Source organism: Rhagoletis pomonella, unplaced genomic scaffold (assembly GCF_013731165.1).
Source record: "Rhagoletis pomonella isolate Grant_MI unplaced genomic scaffold, Rhpom_1.0 Rhpom_scaffold_00007, whole genome shotgun sequence".
Lineage (NCBI taxonomy): Eukaryota > Metazoa > Arthropoda > Insecta > Diptera > Tephritidae > Rhagoletis > Rhagoletis pomonella.
Window position 1 is genome coordinate 52,947,052 of NW_023458561.1, and position 18,431 is coordinate 52,965,482.

Sequence of the window (18,431 nt, forward strand, 5' to 3'; positions counted from 1 at the left end):
TTTTTTTTTTTTTAATTCTCTTGCAAAACTACTTTATACCCAGGGGTGTATGGCGAACCTTGTTTGTTTGCTTGTAAGGTTGTACGCTCTAATATACATACGTTCGCTCACACACTCTAGTCACCAGTTATACTTATAAAAAATGAATTTTGCGCTTGCCTTTGAACACATGAACCTTTAAATATCCAAAAACCACAACGCACATCCCCGGTTATGGCCATATCGCGTAGAATTGCATTGATTTCTGTTTTATTGCCACTATCCTCCACATTCTTTAACCTCTTCGGTGCCTTCTCTTCGAATGGCGACGGTTTAATATTGGTCTCTGCCAACAATTTTGATTCAACATCACTCTTTCCGTGAACCTCTGAGTTCATTATTTTCGCTTCAAGCTGCACCATTTTAGAACTGAAAGAATCAAATGACAAGTAAGCGTAGCCTGAATGTGCACTGCTGCCGTGAGTAACTGCCAATTTGATATCTCAAATACCTACATACGTTTCACTTATCGTCTTTTACGATATATTTATTTGCATTTAGTAAATGGTGCATTATCTTAAATTCCGTTTTGCAGTTGAAAATGGAGTACAGATTGGTTTTATTTTTAAACAAATCCACTTTTAATTACTTCATTACTTGTTAATCTTCATGCATATGCTTTCATGACAAATTATATAAACTAAGTACATTCATATGTATAAATAAAGTTGAGTGAAATTTAGTGGGCATGCGAAGAGATGGACACATCTGCATCGAGTCTGCACAGGTACGAGTTAAACCTTCTGCAGTAGCCAGAGCGAAGTTGGGCTATTGTTGTTTGGGTCTCCCGAAACAAACGAAGCTCTATCTCGTCCTTGTCAGGTGGTTGTGTGCCCAGAATGGCATTCACAAGTCTGGAGTCTACGTAACTTGAGACTGACTGCCTGTGAATGCCGCTCATGGCCTGTTGATATGCTGTCGGATCCAGAGGTTGCTTTATGAACCTCAGAACTTCGTCTGTCAGTTTGGAGAGATGCCTTCTGACGTACCTGACGTAAATGTCTGTTCGGGTTCTCACGTCTATTGAGTATTGCTTGCTAGGCAATGTGTTGTGCTCCCTAATGGGGAGCATCTGCACCTCGTCATGTAAATGCCTCAGGTGCTGCCGGCTAGCGACTCTAGGACTTTGTTGCAGCTCTGTACTTTATTGACAATTGTGGTTGTGTTCGTCATCAACGTAAATACCCAGTTGCTGACCTCCTTCGCCCACTTGATAAAAAGGGTTTGCTGAAGATTTTGTGGGGGATAACGTCAGGCTCATTGCAGTGAAGAAGCGAGAAAGCTCGTAGAGGTAACCGTTTACTTTCGAGCATAAGTCATCAATTCCATTCCCGGACGCTATTATCATGTGGTTGGAGGAGCTTGGAAATATTAAACTTAGACAGTGAGATAATTCTCCGACCACCGTTTGAGCCCTCTATGTCTTGTAGTAGCGTGGAGTGACCAACGTTGTCAAACGCCTTTGACAGATCTAACGCTACGAGGACTATTCTCCCAAAGGACTGTTGCGGGTTAGGCCATGGAGGATCCAGCGTGAATTGTCGGCTAAAATAGCTCGCGCATCGCTCCGGATCCGAATCGAGTTGGATAGTGACCTCACGGCTGACCAAAGCTTACTCATACTAGAGGTGAAGTTGCAAGTCTTCTGGTGCTCTTCCATATTGAGATTCCTAATGTGGAGATTTGATTTCCGTCATCGGCCTGGCGAAGGTTATCCCCATCATCGGTTAGAACAGCCGCTTCAGCAGGAAAGGTCGGACGGGTGTCCGGCTGAGATGAAGCGAGCTTCACCAGCAGTGACAACCCTGCGGAACTTACATACATACACTCACTTACGTGAACGTCTGTTGGTGTGGGGAGGGCAGAGAAGCCTTTCCAATCAGCCTTAGAAAAGTTGACGTACTTAGGTTCGATGTTCCGCGGAATAAAAGTCCGCTGGTTTATCAATAGTGATGACTATGGAAGCGCAGCACGGGCCCTCGAAGTTCTTTGTCCATTTCTCGTGGAGCGCAGACCTGAACATGCCCTAAAGTGACACCAGCCAAGGCAGGTGTTGAACTTGACTGATGTGACGTTAAGGAATATCCTGGTCTGACACACATATGCAGATGTTTGGAGGAACCAGGAGTTGTTGGTGGCGGAGTGTGGGTGGTGGTGGGGTTATTTCTGTTGTGGTGCGGTTGTGTTTGCATTGAGCTGATCAAGTGGACTTGGGAGTGCCATGGAGGAAGCTCTGTTTGAACAGCAGGGGGCCACATATGTTGCGGTCCACTGCCGGTGAGTCCTTAGGCCTGAGCAGACTCCATCCGTTGCACTCCAGTATTTCACGCAGCAGGGGTAAGTTTCTCGGCCAGGGTTTGACTCGATGCTAGCCCTGAGTAGAAGAGTTCGTAGCAGATACAGCTCCATGGGCGCACAACGCTTGAGATATTTCGCCAACCTAAACGGGGTTAGATCGCCGAAACAACAGCAAAACCCGAGTTATTCTGGTGCGTAGAAACGGCTGCCGTGGCAATGATCGTTAGTGAAATTTACTGCTTAATATTTTTGTGGAACACTTTCACCTCTAACTGACATTTTCAATAACGGGTTTTGGTTAGTTTTGGCAGGGGTTTATTTAACCAATTAAAAAATCGTCGAAAAAGTGTCCGGATTTATTTCAAATACTAAAGTAGAGGCACGCATAAGTGCTAAATGGAGTTGTTAAACTCGCCACTTCAACCGACCAATCATCCAGGAGGCAAGATTTGTGTTTGAAGTCGTCTTGTACTAAGGCGTGTGCACAAAAAAAAAATTAACCTTTTTTTTTAGAATGGAATGGAATTGTGGGTGGCCGGAACAACCAAAAACAAATTTTTCCAGTATTGTCCATTGTACTTAAGGCCAAGAAACAGGATTTAGAGGAAAGGGATATGCAGGTGGGGGTGGGAGTTCATTACTCCTCTACAAATTTACCAGACTCCATTGTGAATTTTAGTAATTTGTTGAGGGAAAGAGAATGTACGTCGTCCATTCTCAGTACATACACCCGACCAAAAAATGTGAGTCTGGCGAAGGACGGACAGCGGAGAGAAAATGTTCTGTACTATCCTCGTTCTCCAAACACGATGTACACAGTGGATCGTCAATGATGCCTATGGTGACCATATGTCGTCCCCATGGATTGTGCCCCGTAATAAGTCCTACCAGGGGTCGTAGATCACTCCTTCTTTGTCTGAGAAGAAATTTTGCTACCACCCTGTCAGGCCTTTTCAGGAAACACCTGGTCATTTTGGAGGTGTCAATAGTGCACAAATGGCTCTCATGAGTTTTGCTTATGAGATCCTTGATGCACCGGATCGTTCCCGCTATGCTTAGCCCTACAATTGGCTCCGGTCCAAATGGGCGCTCCAGAGAACCGCAGTTCGCCAATTCATCAGCCAGTTCGTTACCTTGAACACCGTAGTGTCCTGGCACCCATACAAGTTCAAGCTCATTCCATCTTGTAACGGAGTTTAGCCTCAACTTACATTCCTGGACTAACTTTGAAGAGGTTCGAGCAGTTTCCAGGGCCTTTGGAGCAGCTTAGCTACAACTGCAGATCCATTATTGTTTACTTCCTACTTTCGTGTTAAGTGTCCATTAATGGCAGATGAAGCTAAAAAAGTGTTTGGCAAAAATCCTGTTTGTGTGACAACTAGGCTCGCTAACCGTCCTCCTTTCGTGAGGATAGTCCTCCTTTGCCACGAAAAGTCCTCAGTCCTCTCCAAAGATTAAAAAGACTCCTGTGTTATTAGTTTTTGATTTCACATTTTTATTTGTTTGGATATGAATTCGAATGTCCCATCCGTATATATGCCAAAGTGTAACTACTAATTTTTTTGGTACATCCTATAGTTTTTAGGCCAGATTTTTCCACAAATTTTTTAAACTTAAAAATCATCAGATTGCAGCCAGAAGAGCTTGATCAGCTGTTTTCTCTTGGTGGCAAATTTTCAAATAGTAAACAATTTTCTATTACTTTCCCTCCAAATGAACTGTCACTTTGCTCTCTCAATTCGCCTGCGCACGCGAACGCCAAATCCTGATAGTTTTTAAAAATTATTAACAACTATCAGGTTATCGAATAAACTATGACAACAAGCGTAAAAAGCTTCAAGTAAATTGTGTTAAAATTTAATAAATTTTATTATTTGATACACCTTAATATAATCATAATCGTACTAAATATCGTTACATTAAAATAGAAATTACATTTAAAATTGTTCTTTCTTCAAAATGTATTTCCAAACATAATAAAAAGTAAAATTATTTAATTTATTAAAAATTTTATTGAAGCCTGCAGTTTGCTAATAGCTGCAGACATTTTTTTTTTAATTATTTCAAGTTGTTGGTGAAAATAAAGTGAGTTAGACCTCTCTTTATTAGAATAACGATTTGTAAATTGAGAGGTACATATTTAACCTATATATATTCTAATCTTATGTGTTAATACATACATATGTACATAAATCGTAGCTATTAATACTTTCTTCTTAAGCAATGGCGTACATACTGAAAATTCGTTTGTAGTATTTACAATCAAAATATTTAGTATACAGTACTTTTCCTATCAAAAATTATAACAAAGCACAACATTTGACCGTACATATAAACAGACCTTTATCTGCGTGCACACATGTTGACTATAACTTTGGTAAATTAGCATAATTTGAAATGATTTTATTTACAAAAATAACTATGAACCTATTTTACTCTTATCAATCTAATAGCTACATATACATACATACAATTATACAGTAAACATTGGCTTCCATATTTACATAAATTTCGTTATTAGACTAAATTTGGCACAGTTACACACTTTCAACCGGGCACTCAAGCTCAAAGACACACGCACTTTATAAAATGTCTTAAAATAAAGACTGCGTCTGAATATATTTAAGATTTATAAAAATTATGCTTCTAAATCCTTAATGGAATTAACTTCTTCTTCATGCTGTACAATTTTCATTTCAACCTCTTTCACCTCCTCATCGAAGATTTTCAGATCTTTCACATAATACCAGACACCCCAATCGAATAAGGCTCCTATCGCAACAAATACTGAAGCGGTTATATTGAGTGTGTATCTAAAAGTAATTCGTAATTATAGCAGATTTTCATTTGGCGTATAAAGCCAATCCTAATTTTTTTCTTACCTCAGTGATTCTGGATCATAAAGCCAACAATTGCCCTTATTTGTACACGTTTTACCCCACACAAGGCAAATACGGTCTAATACCCAGCCGAAGAATATGGGACTTGGTATAAATGCTAGCATGGACATCATCATCATACCAAAACCCATTGCTGCCGTTTTATCCTTCTCAGGCACGCAACGTACGGACACGAGAAAATTTGAGGCACGTCCTGTGGCGCCAACAAATTTGAGGCAACACATCACCGAGAGAAATGTGACAAATTGAGCAAAGCAATTGACAGGACATGCGCCGGTTATCGCCTGACCACCGAGAAGAGCCTGGAAGAGAAAAGAAAAATTCAAAAAATATTAAAGAACAATTATTAATAATACAACTATTTGTAGGATATTTAAAGCCAGTATTGTGTCCCGGATTTCGGGAGTAACTACAGATTTATTTAATGCAGTTATGGCAGAAAAATAAGCTAATTGGCGATTGGGTGGAGAACTGTGAAGCAGCTCTCTAGAATTCGTGTAATAACATTCCGTTTTGCCATTACGCCACTCACCGATATACAGCCGCATACATAAACATGACCTGCATCTATTTTATTGAGGCTTAGTTGAATAATACTTGCTATGCAAATATCCAGCATTTGCAGAATATGTTGCAAATCTGTTCAGTACACTTTCCTTGTAAAGGGCTTGCTCTATAGTCGAAGAATGAATTCTGTACAATCTTGTTGGATGTGGTTACCAAAATCGTATAATGAGCGAGGTGTTTCAAGAACTTGCACTAATGGCAAGACAAAGAAGAATCGCTAAAGGACGGTTCAACGAGGATAGAATAAAATGCGCTATATCTGCCTTAGCTCCTACGAAAGCACCTGGAGCATCACATGGAGCATAAAGAATTTTCCCAGCTCATCTTCAAAAGGGACTTCCTCCCTTGCCACCCTTTCTGATACGGCTTTTCGTAGCAAGTTTTTCGTGGGGTCCCATCTACTACAGTGGCAGGAAAGGACAGTCCATTACAAACCAAAGGAGGGGGAAAACCAGCAGACCAACCAAAGTCATATCGACCCATTAGGCTTACGTCCATTGTACTAAAAACAATGGAGAGAATCGTAGACAGACATATCAGGGATAGTTTCCTTACCGAGAACCCTTTACATAGATATTAAAATTTCCATCTTCTAGTAAGACATACTAACAAGAAAAATTGAAAAGTCTTTTGTAGGACAAAGTGGTAGCACTGGGATGTTTCTTGGACGTGGAGGGCGCTTTCGATACTATTCTCTAATAGACAATAGCGTCCGGCTGGAAGGGGTTGATGAGACCACAAGCCGCTGGATAGCAAACGTCCTTAAATCCAGCACCATTATATCCACTCAAGGACAGGAAAATGTAAGATTCTTAGAAACGAAAGGGGGGGAGGGATCTCCCCTCTGCTATGGTCCATCGTTGCAGGCGAGCTACTCTGCCTTCTTAGTGAAAATATCTTCGACGTGCAGGCCTGTGCGGATGGCAACATTGTTACCATTTTGGCGCTTTGGGAACTAGATTTAGCTCTTTATTTTTCTATTCAGCTCCGAAAATTGGGCCTTAGCTCCTAGCTCTTTTTTAGCTATTTCATTTACAAATATATCTGTGGTCATAAGCAATATATGCCCGCCAGCTAGCCTATTTCAAAAGTTATAGACGAACATATTTTGGTTTCCCCATAAGGTTAACATTACAATCAAACTGTTTAAAATGTTTATTCTCGAATTCAGGTTTTCTAACAGGTCTTACATCGGAAGTCTTCAGAATACTTAAAGTATCAGACTGAATAATTGGGGAAAGCTGGAATAGACATCAAATCCCTGATACTTTAAAAAATCCGCAGTTAGGGTTCTACCGCTATCGTCGTATTATGTATTGTATCAGTACTGTCAGGCATATATAGATATGTATGTAATTATGTCAACAAGTTTTTCCTGCAGAAGCTATCGAGGTGAAGACGAAGATTTCATATAGTTCACCAGCCTAAGGGCCGGTTGTTCAAATCGGAGGTCGAAGCTGCGGTTAAGTACAGTGACTGCTTTATCGATCACATTTTATATGCAAGATTTTGAAAAGGTCGATAAAGATGTTTAACTGGGAGGTAGTGATAGCCAGACATTGAACAAACTGCCCTAAGTAAATCAAACATTAGAGTCAGCGCTCCCTAGCAAAGATAGCGGCACTTCTACACTAATATTTTTAACTCACATCTGTATAAGCTGTGCTAAGTGATGTCGGTAATGCTTTATCCAACGTTGTGATTGGCAATTCTGGCCTTATAGTAGTAGTAATATTGCCGTCATCATTATCGTAGTTCTCTGATTTCAGATCCATCACAGTGAGACGTTTAAATAATGGTTTCGAACTTTTATTAAAGCTGTTGTTAGGTATACAAGAACAGTCATAGTAAATCTGCAAATTAGTAAAACAAATATTTACTTTTGTATACCATTTAGAAAAAATTGTGAATCAAAACAAAGAAATCGCGCTTACCTTTCGCCCATTGGCAGTTTTATATTGCTTCTTGCAACCGGCATGGCAAGGCGATATATAAGTCATATTGTTTTCCCCGCAAACCGGTGAGTAACGCACATAATCACAGTGACAATTCGAATTACAAGTGGGAGTGCTATTGAGGGCGCTAGTGTTTGGATAAATATCAGTGGCATCAAAAAATATTCACAGTATTTGCGAGTATATTGTCTGCGTTCGCATGCAGTTCTATGTATGCATATTAATTACCTGTCGTGTATGTTGACAATCACCGACTGCTCATTGCCTGGACAACCGATAAAAGCATAAGCCAGGATGCCAGCCACGGTCAGGAATCCAACGATTACATTCCAAGCGGCCATATAACGTGCGCGTGGCTTATAGCGCGATATTACAAAACCTGAGAGTAGCACACCGGCTGCAGAAAAAGCCAAGGCGACGGTACCAGTGACCAAGCTGCGGAAAATATATTGAAAACATATTACAATACTCGTATACTACACCGTACGGCGAAAACAAAACAAAAAAATAAAAAATCGAGATACACGAAACAATAAATATAGTCAGGAAACTATGGACCAAATATAGCAAACTGTGCTTTTCGTTTTCCTCTGATGTCAGAAACTTTTTTAGAAGGACTTGGAAATTTCAAAAATATTAATAAATAAAAAAAATACTAAAAAAAACTCAGCGCTATGTTGAATAACCATATTTACAACTAAATGAACGTAAAAATTCCAGGGACCGAGAACGCGCTCTGATTTTGGTTTAGTTTTACACGAGAACGAAATTTTATGTCAAGACCGTTCCCCTAAAAGAACTAAATGGGAGCAAAAGTATTGAGAGCAGTTTGAACGCGGAACAAAAGGCTCGGCAACGTATCCGTAAAGAACCAAATGCGAACCAAACTCTCAAGAACGTTCTCGAAAAGAACAGAAAGAGAAAGAAACTTTCGGGAATCATTCCAATGAGAACGAAAGTACCGATAACGTTTTCAAAGAAGATGAAGTAAGAACAAAACTCTAGGGAAAGTTTTTCCATAGAATAAAACGAGAAGAAGTTTTGAGAACTTAACACTAAGAGGAGCGAACACTAAGAGGGGCGAACACTAAGAGGGGGGAACCAAACTGGGAGAACAACATTTAGTTTCGATCATACTTTTTGTCGGTCCGTAAAAAAATTCTGTAAAATTAAAAAAATTAAGTTTTTGATTTCACGAATACTAAGGTATTGAAAAAGATACACTTTTGATAAATTTTTATTTTTTTTAAGCTATTACAATTACAAGGACGCAATTCGAGGATGTGGTTGTGTGTATATTAATCCTTAGCATATAATTTCTTTAAAAATAAATATTGCAAACTTTCAAGGATATTCAATTATAAAATTTAAAAGCACATTTTCAATATCTATTCATCCTTTTGCACCAAAAAATTTAATCATTTTATTCCTTTAAAAAAATTCATTTTTACTATTTTTGGCCCCTACTTTCGCGAATATAAGCAAATCTCCCGAGTTGTTTTTTTAAGTGTCACCTCCTTCTCTGGACAGAAAAAAATACGCTAAAGCATTCTTCTTGCATATATTTTAATCAATGGAGTTCCAGATGCAAGTACAATAAAACAAATCAAGTATTGCACAATTTGAGCTTCAAAACGTTAATTTAGGCGAAAAAGTACCGAAATTACTAAGTTTTCATTGTCACTCGAAAAAATCATAATTGTTTTTTTTTTTTAATAACTTTGGGAAGTTTTAAAATAGTATATTCATATTAGAGGCAGTGAACATTGGCATCAAATACAACATATCTGTAAAGTTCCAAAGTGTGCCACCAAATTAAATAAAGTTGTAATTTTTGAAATATTATGATTTTTTAATTTTAAAAATTTAGGGTGCTTCAAATTCTTACAATTAAACGGTGAACATATTATTCTTACCAAAACGAACCAATCTAGTGTAGTAAAGCTAGTGTGCCACCAAATGCAAAAAAATTACATTGAGTAAAAGATGTCTACGATTTGAGAAATTAAAATTCCATTTTTACAATTTTTATTGGCACACTCGAAACTCATTCTAAAATTGTTATAAACATGCCAATATTTAATTATTTTTAAATAATATCTACGACTTTCGTATAACGGTAAATTTAGAAACCGCGAAAAATGTGCTTCTTCCTTGGCTAATGAAACCATTCCGCTCCAATTTTCAAGTATACATAAATGGACTTGAGATGGGTGCTGCCCACCTAAATTTTATTTAATTATTATTAAATATCTCCAAAACTTGTAATCCTAATATCTCGAAAACTTGTAGTCCTATTGAAAAATGATATATGAACGTGAGATACTAAATTGAATAATTTTTGATATATCGTCTAGATCTTACAAGCCAAAATTTAGTTTTTCAAATTCACAAACTTTGAATCAATTTCGCGGGCTAAAGATATGTTTTAAATTAATCCTTCGTGGCCAATAATTATTGTCTTAAACTTAAGACAACAAAACATTACTATTACAGTACGATCAAATGCCTTTTATTTTCCCCCATACAAAATTTACCCAGCACGAGGGATTATTTTTACTTTTATAGTATAACTTTTTTAAGTTTTAATTTAAAAACAATTTTGAGATGGAATCTTTTTGTTTATGCAAAACTGAAGATAATGCGTTGTCTACGATAAGTGTGCCACCATTTTAGATTTGCTTATATACTAGTTTTGTGCGTGTAAAATTTGCTGTCGCGAAAGTCCTATCCATTTTTTCATTAATTTTTCAGCAAACCGCTTATTGTTTCTAGATTTAGCTCGCACTTGAATGCTCTCTAACTTACCTCGATGTAGCTGCTGACTGCCGATATTGTATCTCAATGTATTTAGGTGTGAAAATCCAGTAAGGCGTGTAACCGAAGAGATAGAATACAGAGGAGAAATTATTGCACATTAACGTCTTATTGGTGGTGAGCCGTTTAAAAGTAGTTAACATATCCTTGAAAGAAGCTTTGGTTTCCTCCTTTGGCTTCTCCTCCATCTCAGCAGTTAGTCTATCCTTCTCCGTTGGTTCTTTGTTAAGATTATCTTGTCTCTCCTTTAACGTTGCACGTTTACGACGCTCATCTTCGACCATGCGTCTAGCCGCAGCACGTGGTAGTTCTTTAGGGAACATTGTAAGAAAGGCACCAGAGCAGAATATCATACCACCAATCACTAGCCACCCCATCCACCAGGCGCCCAACCAGCGTGGATCTTGATTATTGATGACAGGATGTAAATTTGGCGCGATGTAGACGCGCAGACAGAAAGAGGCGAGCGCATAACCGAACGCGGGACCAAGCATACGCAGAAAGTATGATAAACCTGAAAGATTGGGTCAGAGTAAGTACGTATGTATGTGTGCTATGATGATAAACAAGTTTTCTACTGCTACCATGTTGGAGAATATTAAACCACCTCTTGATTTACGGTTGAAAAGCAAATACTCCATTTGACACTTTTGTTTCAAATTTAGCAGGGTAAATAAAAGGGTCATAAATATCATTATAAAAGATTTTAAAGATAAGTTTGTTTAGTTATTGCACACGCAAAGTAATTTAATCTAAGATAAATTTTAGTTGCCAAACAAGCTTTATTACCGTTTTTTAGTTACTCCACACGTCTACAAGGGGTAAGCGAATTATATGACAATGAGATTTTTTAAGATTCAAATAAAACATCTTTTTGAAAACAGTAATATACGTATGTATATACGATCCTCAAGGCTCCTATCTAATGTCTTACATTTGTCATACATATGAGCGATTCCAAGTAAAGTGATCAGTGGAATTTTTTTTTATACGATCACGCTTAAACTTGGGCCCTTAATAGGATTCATAAAAGGTAATTTTGAGCAAACATTTTTTGGGATTTAGTCAAATATTTTACGAATGAGTGGTGGAGAAAGTTTCGCATTACACTGCATATTTTAATAGTTTTTTTCTATTACGATTGGTGATATGAATTTTGGGAAAAAAATAAAAAATTGTGACATTCATATACATATGTACATACATTGCCGGTGAAAAGTATTGGCACAGCTGCTTTTTTAAAATATATGCAATCATTTTTACTGTAATATTTTTCCGGCATTATAAAAAAATATGGTTCATTCTACAACAAAAAATATAAAAATATAATTTCTAAAATTTTCATGCAAATTTTTAACTCTTTCTAACTTTTTAACTAACTTTCATAAAATTTTCCAGAATTTTTTTGAGTATGCAGATATGTAGCCCGATCAATTTTATTGCAAAAAAGAAAAAGTTATAAGTAGCTACGAATTAACGTTGATTTTTGGCAATTTTTTTCACGCAGTCTCTTCCATACAAAAAAAATTTCGAAAATACTTTATATGGAAAAAATGCAAAAAACACCTTCAACAAAAAAATTCTCAAAACTCAATGCAATTTTTGACTAACTCCGAACTTGCATTTTCTGTACTAGAATTTAAAGGGCTACAAAACTGCATATTTTGTGTTTTTTTTTGTTGTAGAATGAACCATATTTTTATAAAAATATAGCGGAAAAATATTTGAATAGAAATTGATGCATATATTGTGCAAAATTCCTGTGCCAATACATTTTTCCGGCAGTGTATTTATGTATCTACCATGATAAAAACATAGTAAGGTAGAACCGTCCTCTCAATTCTTCGGCCATGATTTTTTATTTTTTCCCCAGCATTTTACATTAAATTCCCTCGCACTCACTTAGCAATGCTGGAGTTCGTGATTTCTTCGTATTATCATCCATATATGAAACGCCCAGCGTGTAGTATAGTGAGCCGCCAATACCTGAGATAAATTGTGCAACGAATAACACCAGTTGAGGTGCCAAATTGCCTTCGCCTACCTCACACTCTGCCCCGCGGCCACTTAGGAGGCATAACGTTTTCGAACCTTGCTTCTGTATTGCTTCCATGGTAGCATTTTCATCCGGTTGAGCGCCAAATTCCGCAGTTAACGCCAAAGCATCATCACCAGGGCCATAAAGGAGGTGTGGTAACGCAGTCATTAAGCAGAAAATCACAATTGTTAGTAAGCCTGCAAATAGAGGAGCGAAAATAGTACCATTTAGACCAAGCCAGGAACTAAGCAAATGTTTTTTTTTGTTTTTATTACCAAAGCCGATCCAACGTGGTCTGTGTCCTTTACCCGCATAGTAACTGAGTACAGCTGAGACCATCATTTGACTGATATCATTGCCCACTGATATAATACCTGTATTCTTTGATGGTATTTTAAAGCGTTTCTCTATTGTTGTGATTGTGCCATTAAAGTAGGCATAAGTCATTGAGAAGACACAGCCAACCATGCCGTAGAGTAATACATAGGCGGTTTGATTTGCGAATCTGAGAAAATTTAATTAAAAATCAGCAAGAATTTCATATATAATTTTAAAATAAAAATTGATATAGTATTGTTTTTTTAATTCTATAAGAGCTTTAGTGAGCAGTCAACGGAACTTTGTACAAAGCTGAATTTCAAAAGAACCTTCTTTAATAAGGTAACATACATGCACATATTACCCCCCTACAATAAAATGTATAAAAAGTGATTTTGGTAGAAAAATTAACTTCGAAAAAAATTTTTCGATACTGTAGGGAGTTTTGAGCGATTTTTTTTTTTAAATTTTTCTATGTTCACAATATCAGCTTTGAGCGCTTTGCACTTTCCATGGCATAAATAAGCCGTTCTAGAAATTCCTATACAAATGAAACCACACCCAAGCTGATATTGTAAACAGAAGAAAATGTCACAAAAATATTCTTAACTGCATTTTGTCATTGTAAAATCTCATTTAACCCGAAAAAAGTTATTTTGGATAACAATTTACACACACCCATGTGAAGGTATGCAGGAGGCCGTGTTCAGTGGTTCAGTTACAATAAACCATTTTGCGATTAAGGACACACTTAAGGCATCTAGTCTTTCTCCCTAAACGATAAGTTATATCATTTACTGATTTCTGTTTAGGTTACACCAGATGGTGGTTAAGATTCTTAACAACATCTTGGCAAAAGCACTCTATTATCGCCAATTTAAAGAATTCCTTAAAAAATAAAGATTCTGAACTACTTTTGTGCAATAAACTTCGACGGCTTTCTATGTAGAGGAAATGTATTGAAACAATAAAAAATGCATTGGCCATCCCGAATTCGAATGGCTGCAAAAATTCAACTCGCATCATTATCAACTTCAGAAATCATAACGAAACTAAATGAGCTAAATCTTAAACTACCAGGAAAGGGAAGCCCATCTTAAGCCTTGCTGTAAGAGCTGGATTGGTCCTCTGCAATAACGACACAATTCAAAATTCAAAAAATAAAAACTGTTACTACTTTTAAGTGGCTCTGATCTCTAATCCTTGTCTAATCCATTTCCAACCCCTACTAAAGTAAGCTGTAAGGATTGCTAAAGCATGTAGTAAAGATAAGACATGGATTCGAGAAGGATTGGAGATATGAGCCACTTAACAGTAGTAAGGATTTTTGTTTTTTGAAGTTAAACTATTTTAGCGGCGGTTGGTTGGTTGGTAGTAACTTTTAAAATTCAACGGAAATGGTTGGGGCTGAAACAAATGCTTCTTGAGTGTATGCACATGGTATTTATTTAACAAAAACTTGCTAATAAAGGGTTAAAAAAAGGTTAAAGGCAAAGGCAAAGGTAGAAATAAAAACAAAAAGAAAGATGCGTAAAGATAAAGGCAAAAATTAAGAACAAGGTAAATTTAAACATTTTACTTATATAAGGGTAAAGGTAAAGGGGAATATGTAATTGAAAGAAATGATAAAGATAAAAGTAAAAACAAAGTTAAATATATAGAAAAAGATGAGGATGATGCATTAGCGCACACAGGGGCTGGGTTTTGGGGTTCAAACCCCCCCCTAAAGCTAATAACAAATAATAACAAATACAAACTGTATCTTAAAGCTAAGAATCCAGCTCTCAAGGAAATCATAAGAAATATTTATTATAATTTCTGTTGCTTGCGCTTTGCTTTTGCTGTAAATTTTCATGAGAAAATAATATACGACCATTTTTTTCTTGAGAGCTGCAAACTGGTTTAAGAAATTTTGGTAGAAGAAAATTTCTTTTCCATTTCTTGTCCGTCGTTTTATATGAATTTTTCGTTTTTCTTAAGAGTTCAGATAATTTTTTCGGTATTCGTAATATTAAAAAAATGTGAAATCGTAAAAAATCACCATCTCTATCGAAAACCAGAAACCAGAAATCGAAAAAATTAACATAAAAGTGTAAAAATTTCTTGGAATCAATAAATTTATTTTTACTGACTCTTTTTTAAAATTTTTTATTAGGTACTTTTGAAAGTTGAGCTCATCTTGAGTTTATAGAACTTTTTATTAAACAAGTAGTTTTTAAGGAAAGAACATAACCGACTTCAATTCTCATATATAAATTTACGTGTACCGTTAATTTCTTCATGATCCAATCATCGGATCTAAACCAAATTACGGGACGACCCTTGAGGTGTCATCTTTCCAATAAAAAAAGAATTATTGAAATCGGTTCACGTGGTCCAAAGTTATGTATTCCGACGAATTGATAACCTCCCCTTTTTTGAAGTCGGTTAAAAATGTTTGAGTTCTGTTAGTCTTATGTAAATAAAGTGCAGTTTATGAATTTTAAACCGTTTATTTATTTATTACATACTGTACATAAAACTTGCATAAATGTATTTCAAAGAGCGTATTATCTGAAGCGAATTTTCAGTATATTCCGGTGATATATCTTCACGATTTGTTGTCGATATTTTTAAAAACGTATTTTGTTTATAGCAACGTACTAACAGGACGTAAAAATGAGCACACGAAAATATAGATTTCAGCTATCTAAAATATAAAACCGTTGTAAATTTCAAAACTGCACGTGGGAGAAAAATAATTGTGGTCAAGGGTGTGGTGTAGGTATAAAAAAAAATTTCACAAGTCCTTTACCGATATATTTTTTACAATTTAAATTGGAAATTTTAATTTTTTTTTGCAATAAAATTCTTTTTTTTTTTTTTTAATTTTTGCCCACATATATCTCGAAAACTTGGTATTTTAATCAAGAGTGAATCATCAATGGAGGATAGGAAATTTAATTACATTTCATTTGATCGGTTAACGAATTCACCAGACATTAGACACTTTTTGACCGACCTTTTTTAATCAAAAACCGTTATGTAGCAATATGTCAAAAACTACACATAGCAAATACAATTTTCCTTTCTATTTACGTAATCAACATAAGGTCCTAGGTTGCAAAAAACAATTCCAGCTGCGCGAACCAAAACCACTGTGGACCAGTGTAATAAATGAGAATAGTGCGAAATAACGCAATATCTCATATCTGAACAATCAGCTGTTGGGTGTTATATGTTATAGTTGTCAGATGACTAATACATTATTGGCCGTTTTTTTTTTCAAGTTGCTTTTAAAATTGATCTTCATTTCAAAGAAATTTTTTGAAAAAATTTTTTCAGAAAAAAATTCGTGTTTAAAGAGTGGATAAATTTTAAGAGCTACTAGAGAAAAGGCCCTATAAAAAGGAACCCGCTTACGAAATTTCAGTCGGTTATATCCAAAGCTGATAGACGACAGACTAATTCGCCTCAGCTCGACATTCTGATCGTTTTGGTGTATGGGTATGTCTCTTCTTTTTCTAATATTTTCAAACATTGGATCAATGTTGTATATAATACCACATACATTTTAGAGTAAGAGATTCTCTACCGAATTGCAATGTGAACTAATGGGCTGCGACTTATCAATTTCCCGTATGTAAATATTTATGTATGTATGTATTACTTACCTTTGAAAGAAACGCCCTTTAAATATCCAAAACCCGCATGTCATATCATCCGTTAACGGCATATCTCTTAATATTTTATTAATCTCCTCCGTCATTATTTGATCATGATCTGATTTTTCATTATTTTTCGCGCCGTTCGATTTTTCACTCGACTTAACATTGCCATTATCGAGTAGACGCGATTCGACATCAATATCACGATCGATGCCACCCGTCTCATGATTATCCTGCGCATCTGTGCTGTGTTCATGTTCATGATTTGTGTGATGATCCTCGATTTCAACCATGGTTGCAAACGATTTGTAGTTTTTTTTTCACTTAGTTATACCTCTATAAACTAAAATAATTTTAGAAACGATTCTAGATTATACACAATGTTTCACATTTAACACCTTAATTATGCGGGTACGACGTCAGTTTTATTTTTTCACAAATATCCAAAATTTAACAAATGTAGGCCCAAGTGGCTGCTATTTACAACACAATCGAAACACTTTTTCACTCCGCTGTCTTAGCGTCACGGCTGATTGTCTGTGAATAGGCGATAATATACGGCTGCTGCGGGTGTTTTATAAACTCGTCGGAGTAGCTGATATCGCTCGACACTATCGATGTGCGCGTAGGGATACTGTCAGTAATATAAACTAACAAACGATCCAGCAGTAGCAGCTAACTAAGTAGTTATTTGTATTTGAGATGACGCTGAACTGAAACGGTGATCAACGGCCGTCAAATAGACCGTCAAATTGTCAGCTGCCTATCTGTCTATCTGAAGTTTGCATATTTGTTTCAAATATTATCTTTGTGTATTGTAATTATGGCGTACCCACCTACTATCTATATGCACCTATACACACATACATTTGTATGTATAATCGCAACGTTTAGCTGCTGTTTAGTCGTCTTTAAAATATTGTTATCATTTGTTACACTTTTATCTGATTTAATTGCTAAAAACACTTAGGTATACACTGGATGCTGATATTGCTGTTTATATAACTGCATTTCATGTATTAAATACTCGTGTAAAGTTTAATCTGCGAAGGATTTATAAGTTTTATGTAAATATGATTAAAGACATATTATTTTATGAAAGGGCAATAGAAATGATTGAGCATTTTCGTGAAAACAGTTGGGCCTGTAGTAAAATTGGTCTAAATAGCACGAACGATAGGACTTTGTCTACCTAGGATCCAGTATAAGCACCACCACCAACGTCAGCCTGTAGATCAAGCGAAGAATAACTGTTGGCCAACAGGTGCTACTTTGGGCTTGGTAGGCAATTGAAAAGCAGAGTCCTCTCTCGACGAACAAAAATCACGCTCTACAAATCTCTCATCAAGCCCGCCTGTTATATGGCGCAGACACTTGGACGATGTCGAACAAAGATGAGAAGGCTTTGGGGGCTTTCGAGAGAACTATTCTACGCCAGATCGACGGCCCTGTTTTTGTGGAGAACGGGTATCGGAGAAGATGGAATGACGAACTCTATGAGCTTTTAACAGCGATTGCGCTGGCTTGGACATGTTGTACGCATGGATGACAACACTCCGGTGAAAAGATCCGTCGACTCCGCGCACCCATGGGTTTACAACGAAAGCAAGGGCGCCAACGAACGCAATGGAAGGACCAAGTGCAGAAGGACCTGTCTGCGCTCGGGATAACCAACTGTCGCAAATTCGCACAGGAGAGAAGCAATTGGAGAAGCTGTTTGTTCTCGGCCCAAACCGACAAACGGTTGTAGGGCCAAAAAAGAAGAAGAAGAAGTACAAACGCAGTGAGAACTACAACGTCTGTATTATTGAGAAGAAAACAACCATCTGATGTTAGATTCAAACTAGAGATG

General features: G+C 36.7%; 2 protein-coding genes across 2 annotated transcripts in view; both read right to left on the bottom strand.

The window, feature by feature from the left end:
• LOC118743900 (solute carrier organic anion transporter family member 74D-like) overlaps positions 1–410 on the bottom strand; it is a 5,804-nt gene extending 5,394 nt beyond the window's left edge. Inside the window, exon 1 of the mRNA XM_036476662.1 lies at positions 160–410. Within this exon, the coding sequence (XP_036332555.1) occupies positions 160–401 (242 nt within the window). The 5' untranslated portion in view covers positions 402–410. The remainder of the gene's footprint in view (positions 1–159) is intronic.
• A 4,011-nt stretch (positions 411–4,421) lies between these two features.
• LOC118743062 (solute carrier organic anion transporter family member 1A3-like) lies at positions 4,422–16,921 on the bottom strand. The gene is made up of 9 exons (XM_036475542.1): positions 16,586–16,921; positions 12,890–13,119; positions 12,479–12,811; positions 10,568–11,090; positions 7,988–8,194; positions 7,739–7,886; positions 7,454–7,657; positions 5,220–5,539; positions 4,422–5,150 (listed from the first exon to the last, which is right to left on the bottom strand). Exons 1-9 carry the CDS (start codon positions 16,870–16,872, stop codon positions 4,976–4,978), a joined length of 2,427 nt encoding a protein of 808 aa, XP_036331435.1. The 5' UTR covers positions 16,873–16,921; the 3' UTR covers positions 4,422–4,975.
• Positions 16,922–18,431: the final 1,510 nt, after the last annotated feature.

What these genes read in the sequence shown, in the direction of transcription:
- LOC118743062 (XM_036475542.1), bottom strand. Translation starts at nt 16,872, where the DNA reads ATGGTTGAAATCGAGGATCATCACACAAATCATGAACATGAACACAGC. An exon ending in AAACTGCCAATGGGCGAAAG is followed by an intron (nt 7,658 to 7,738) that starts GTAAGCGCGATT and finishes ACTAATTTGCAG; the next exon opens with ATTTACTATGACTGTTCTTG. An exon ending in TATGATCCAGAATCACTGAG is followed by an intron (nt 5,151 to 5,219) that starts GTAAGAAAAAAA and finishes AATTACTTTTAG; the next exon opens with ATACACACTCAATATAACCG.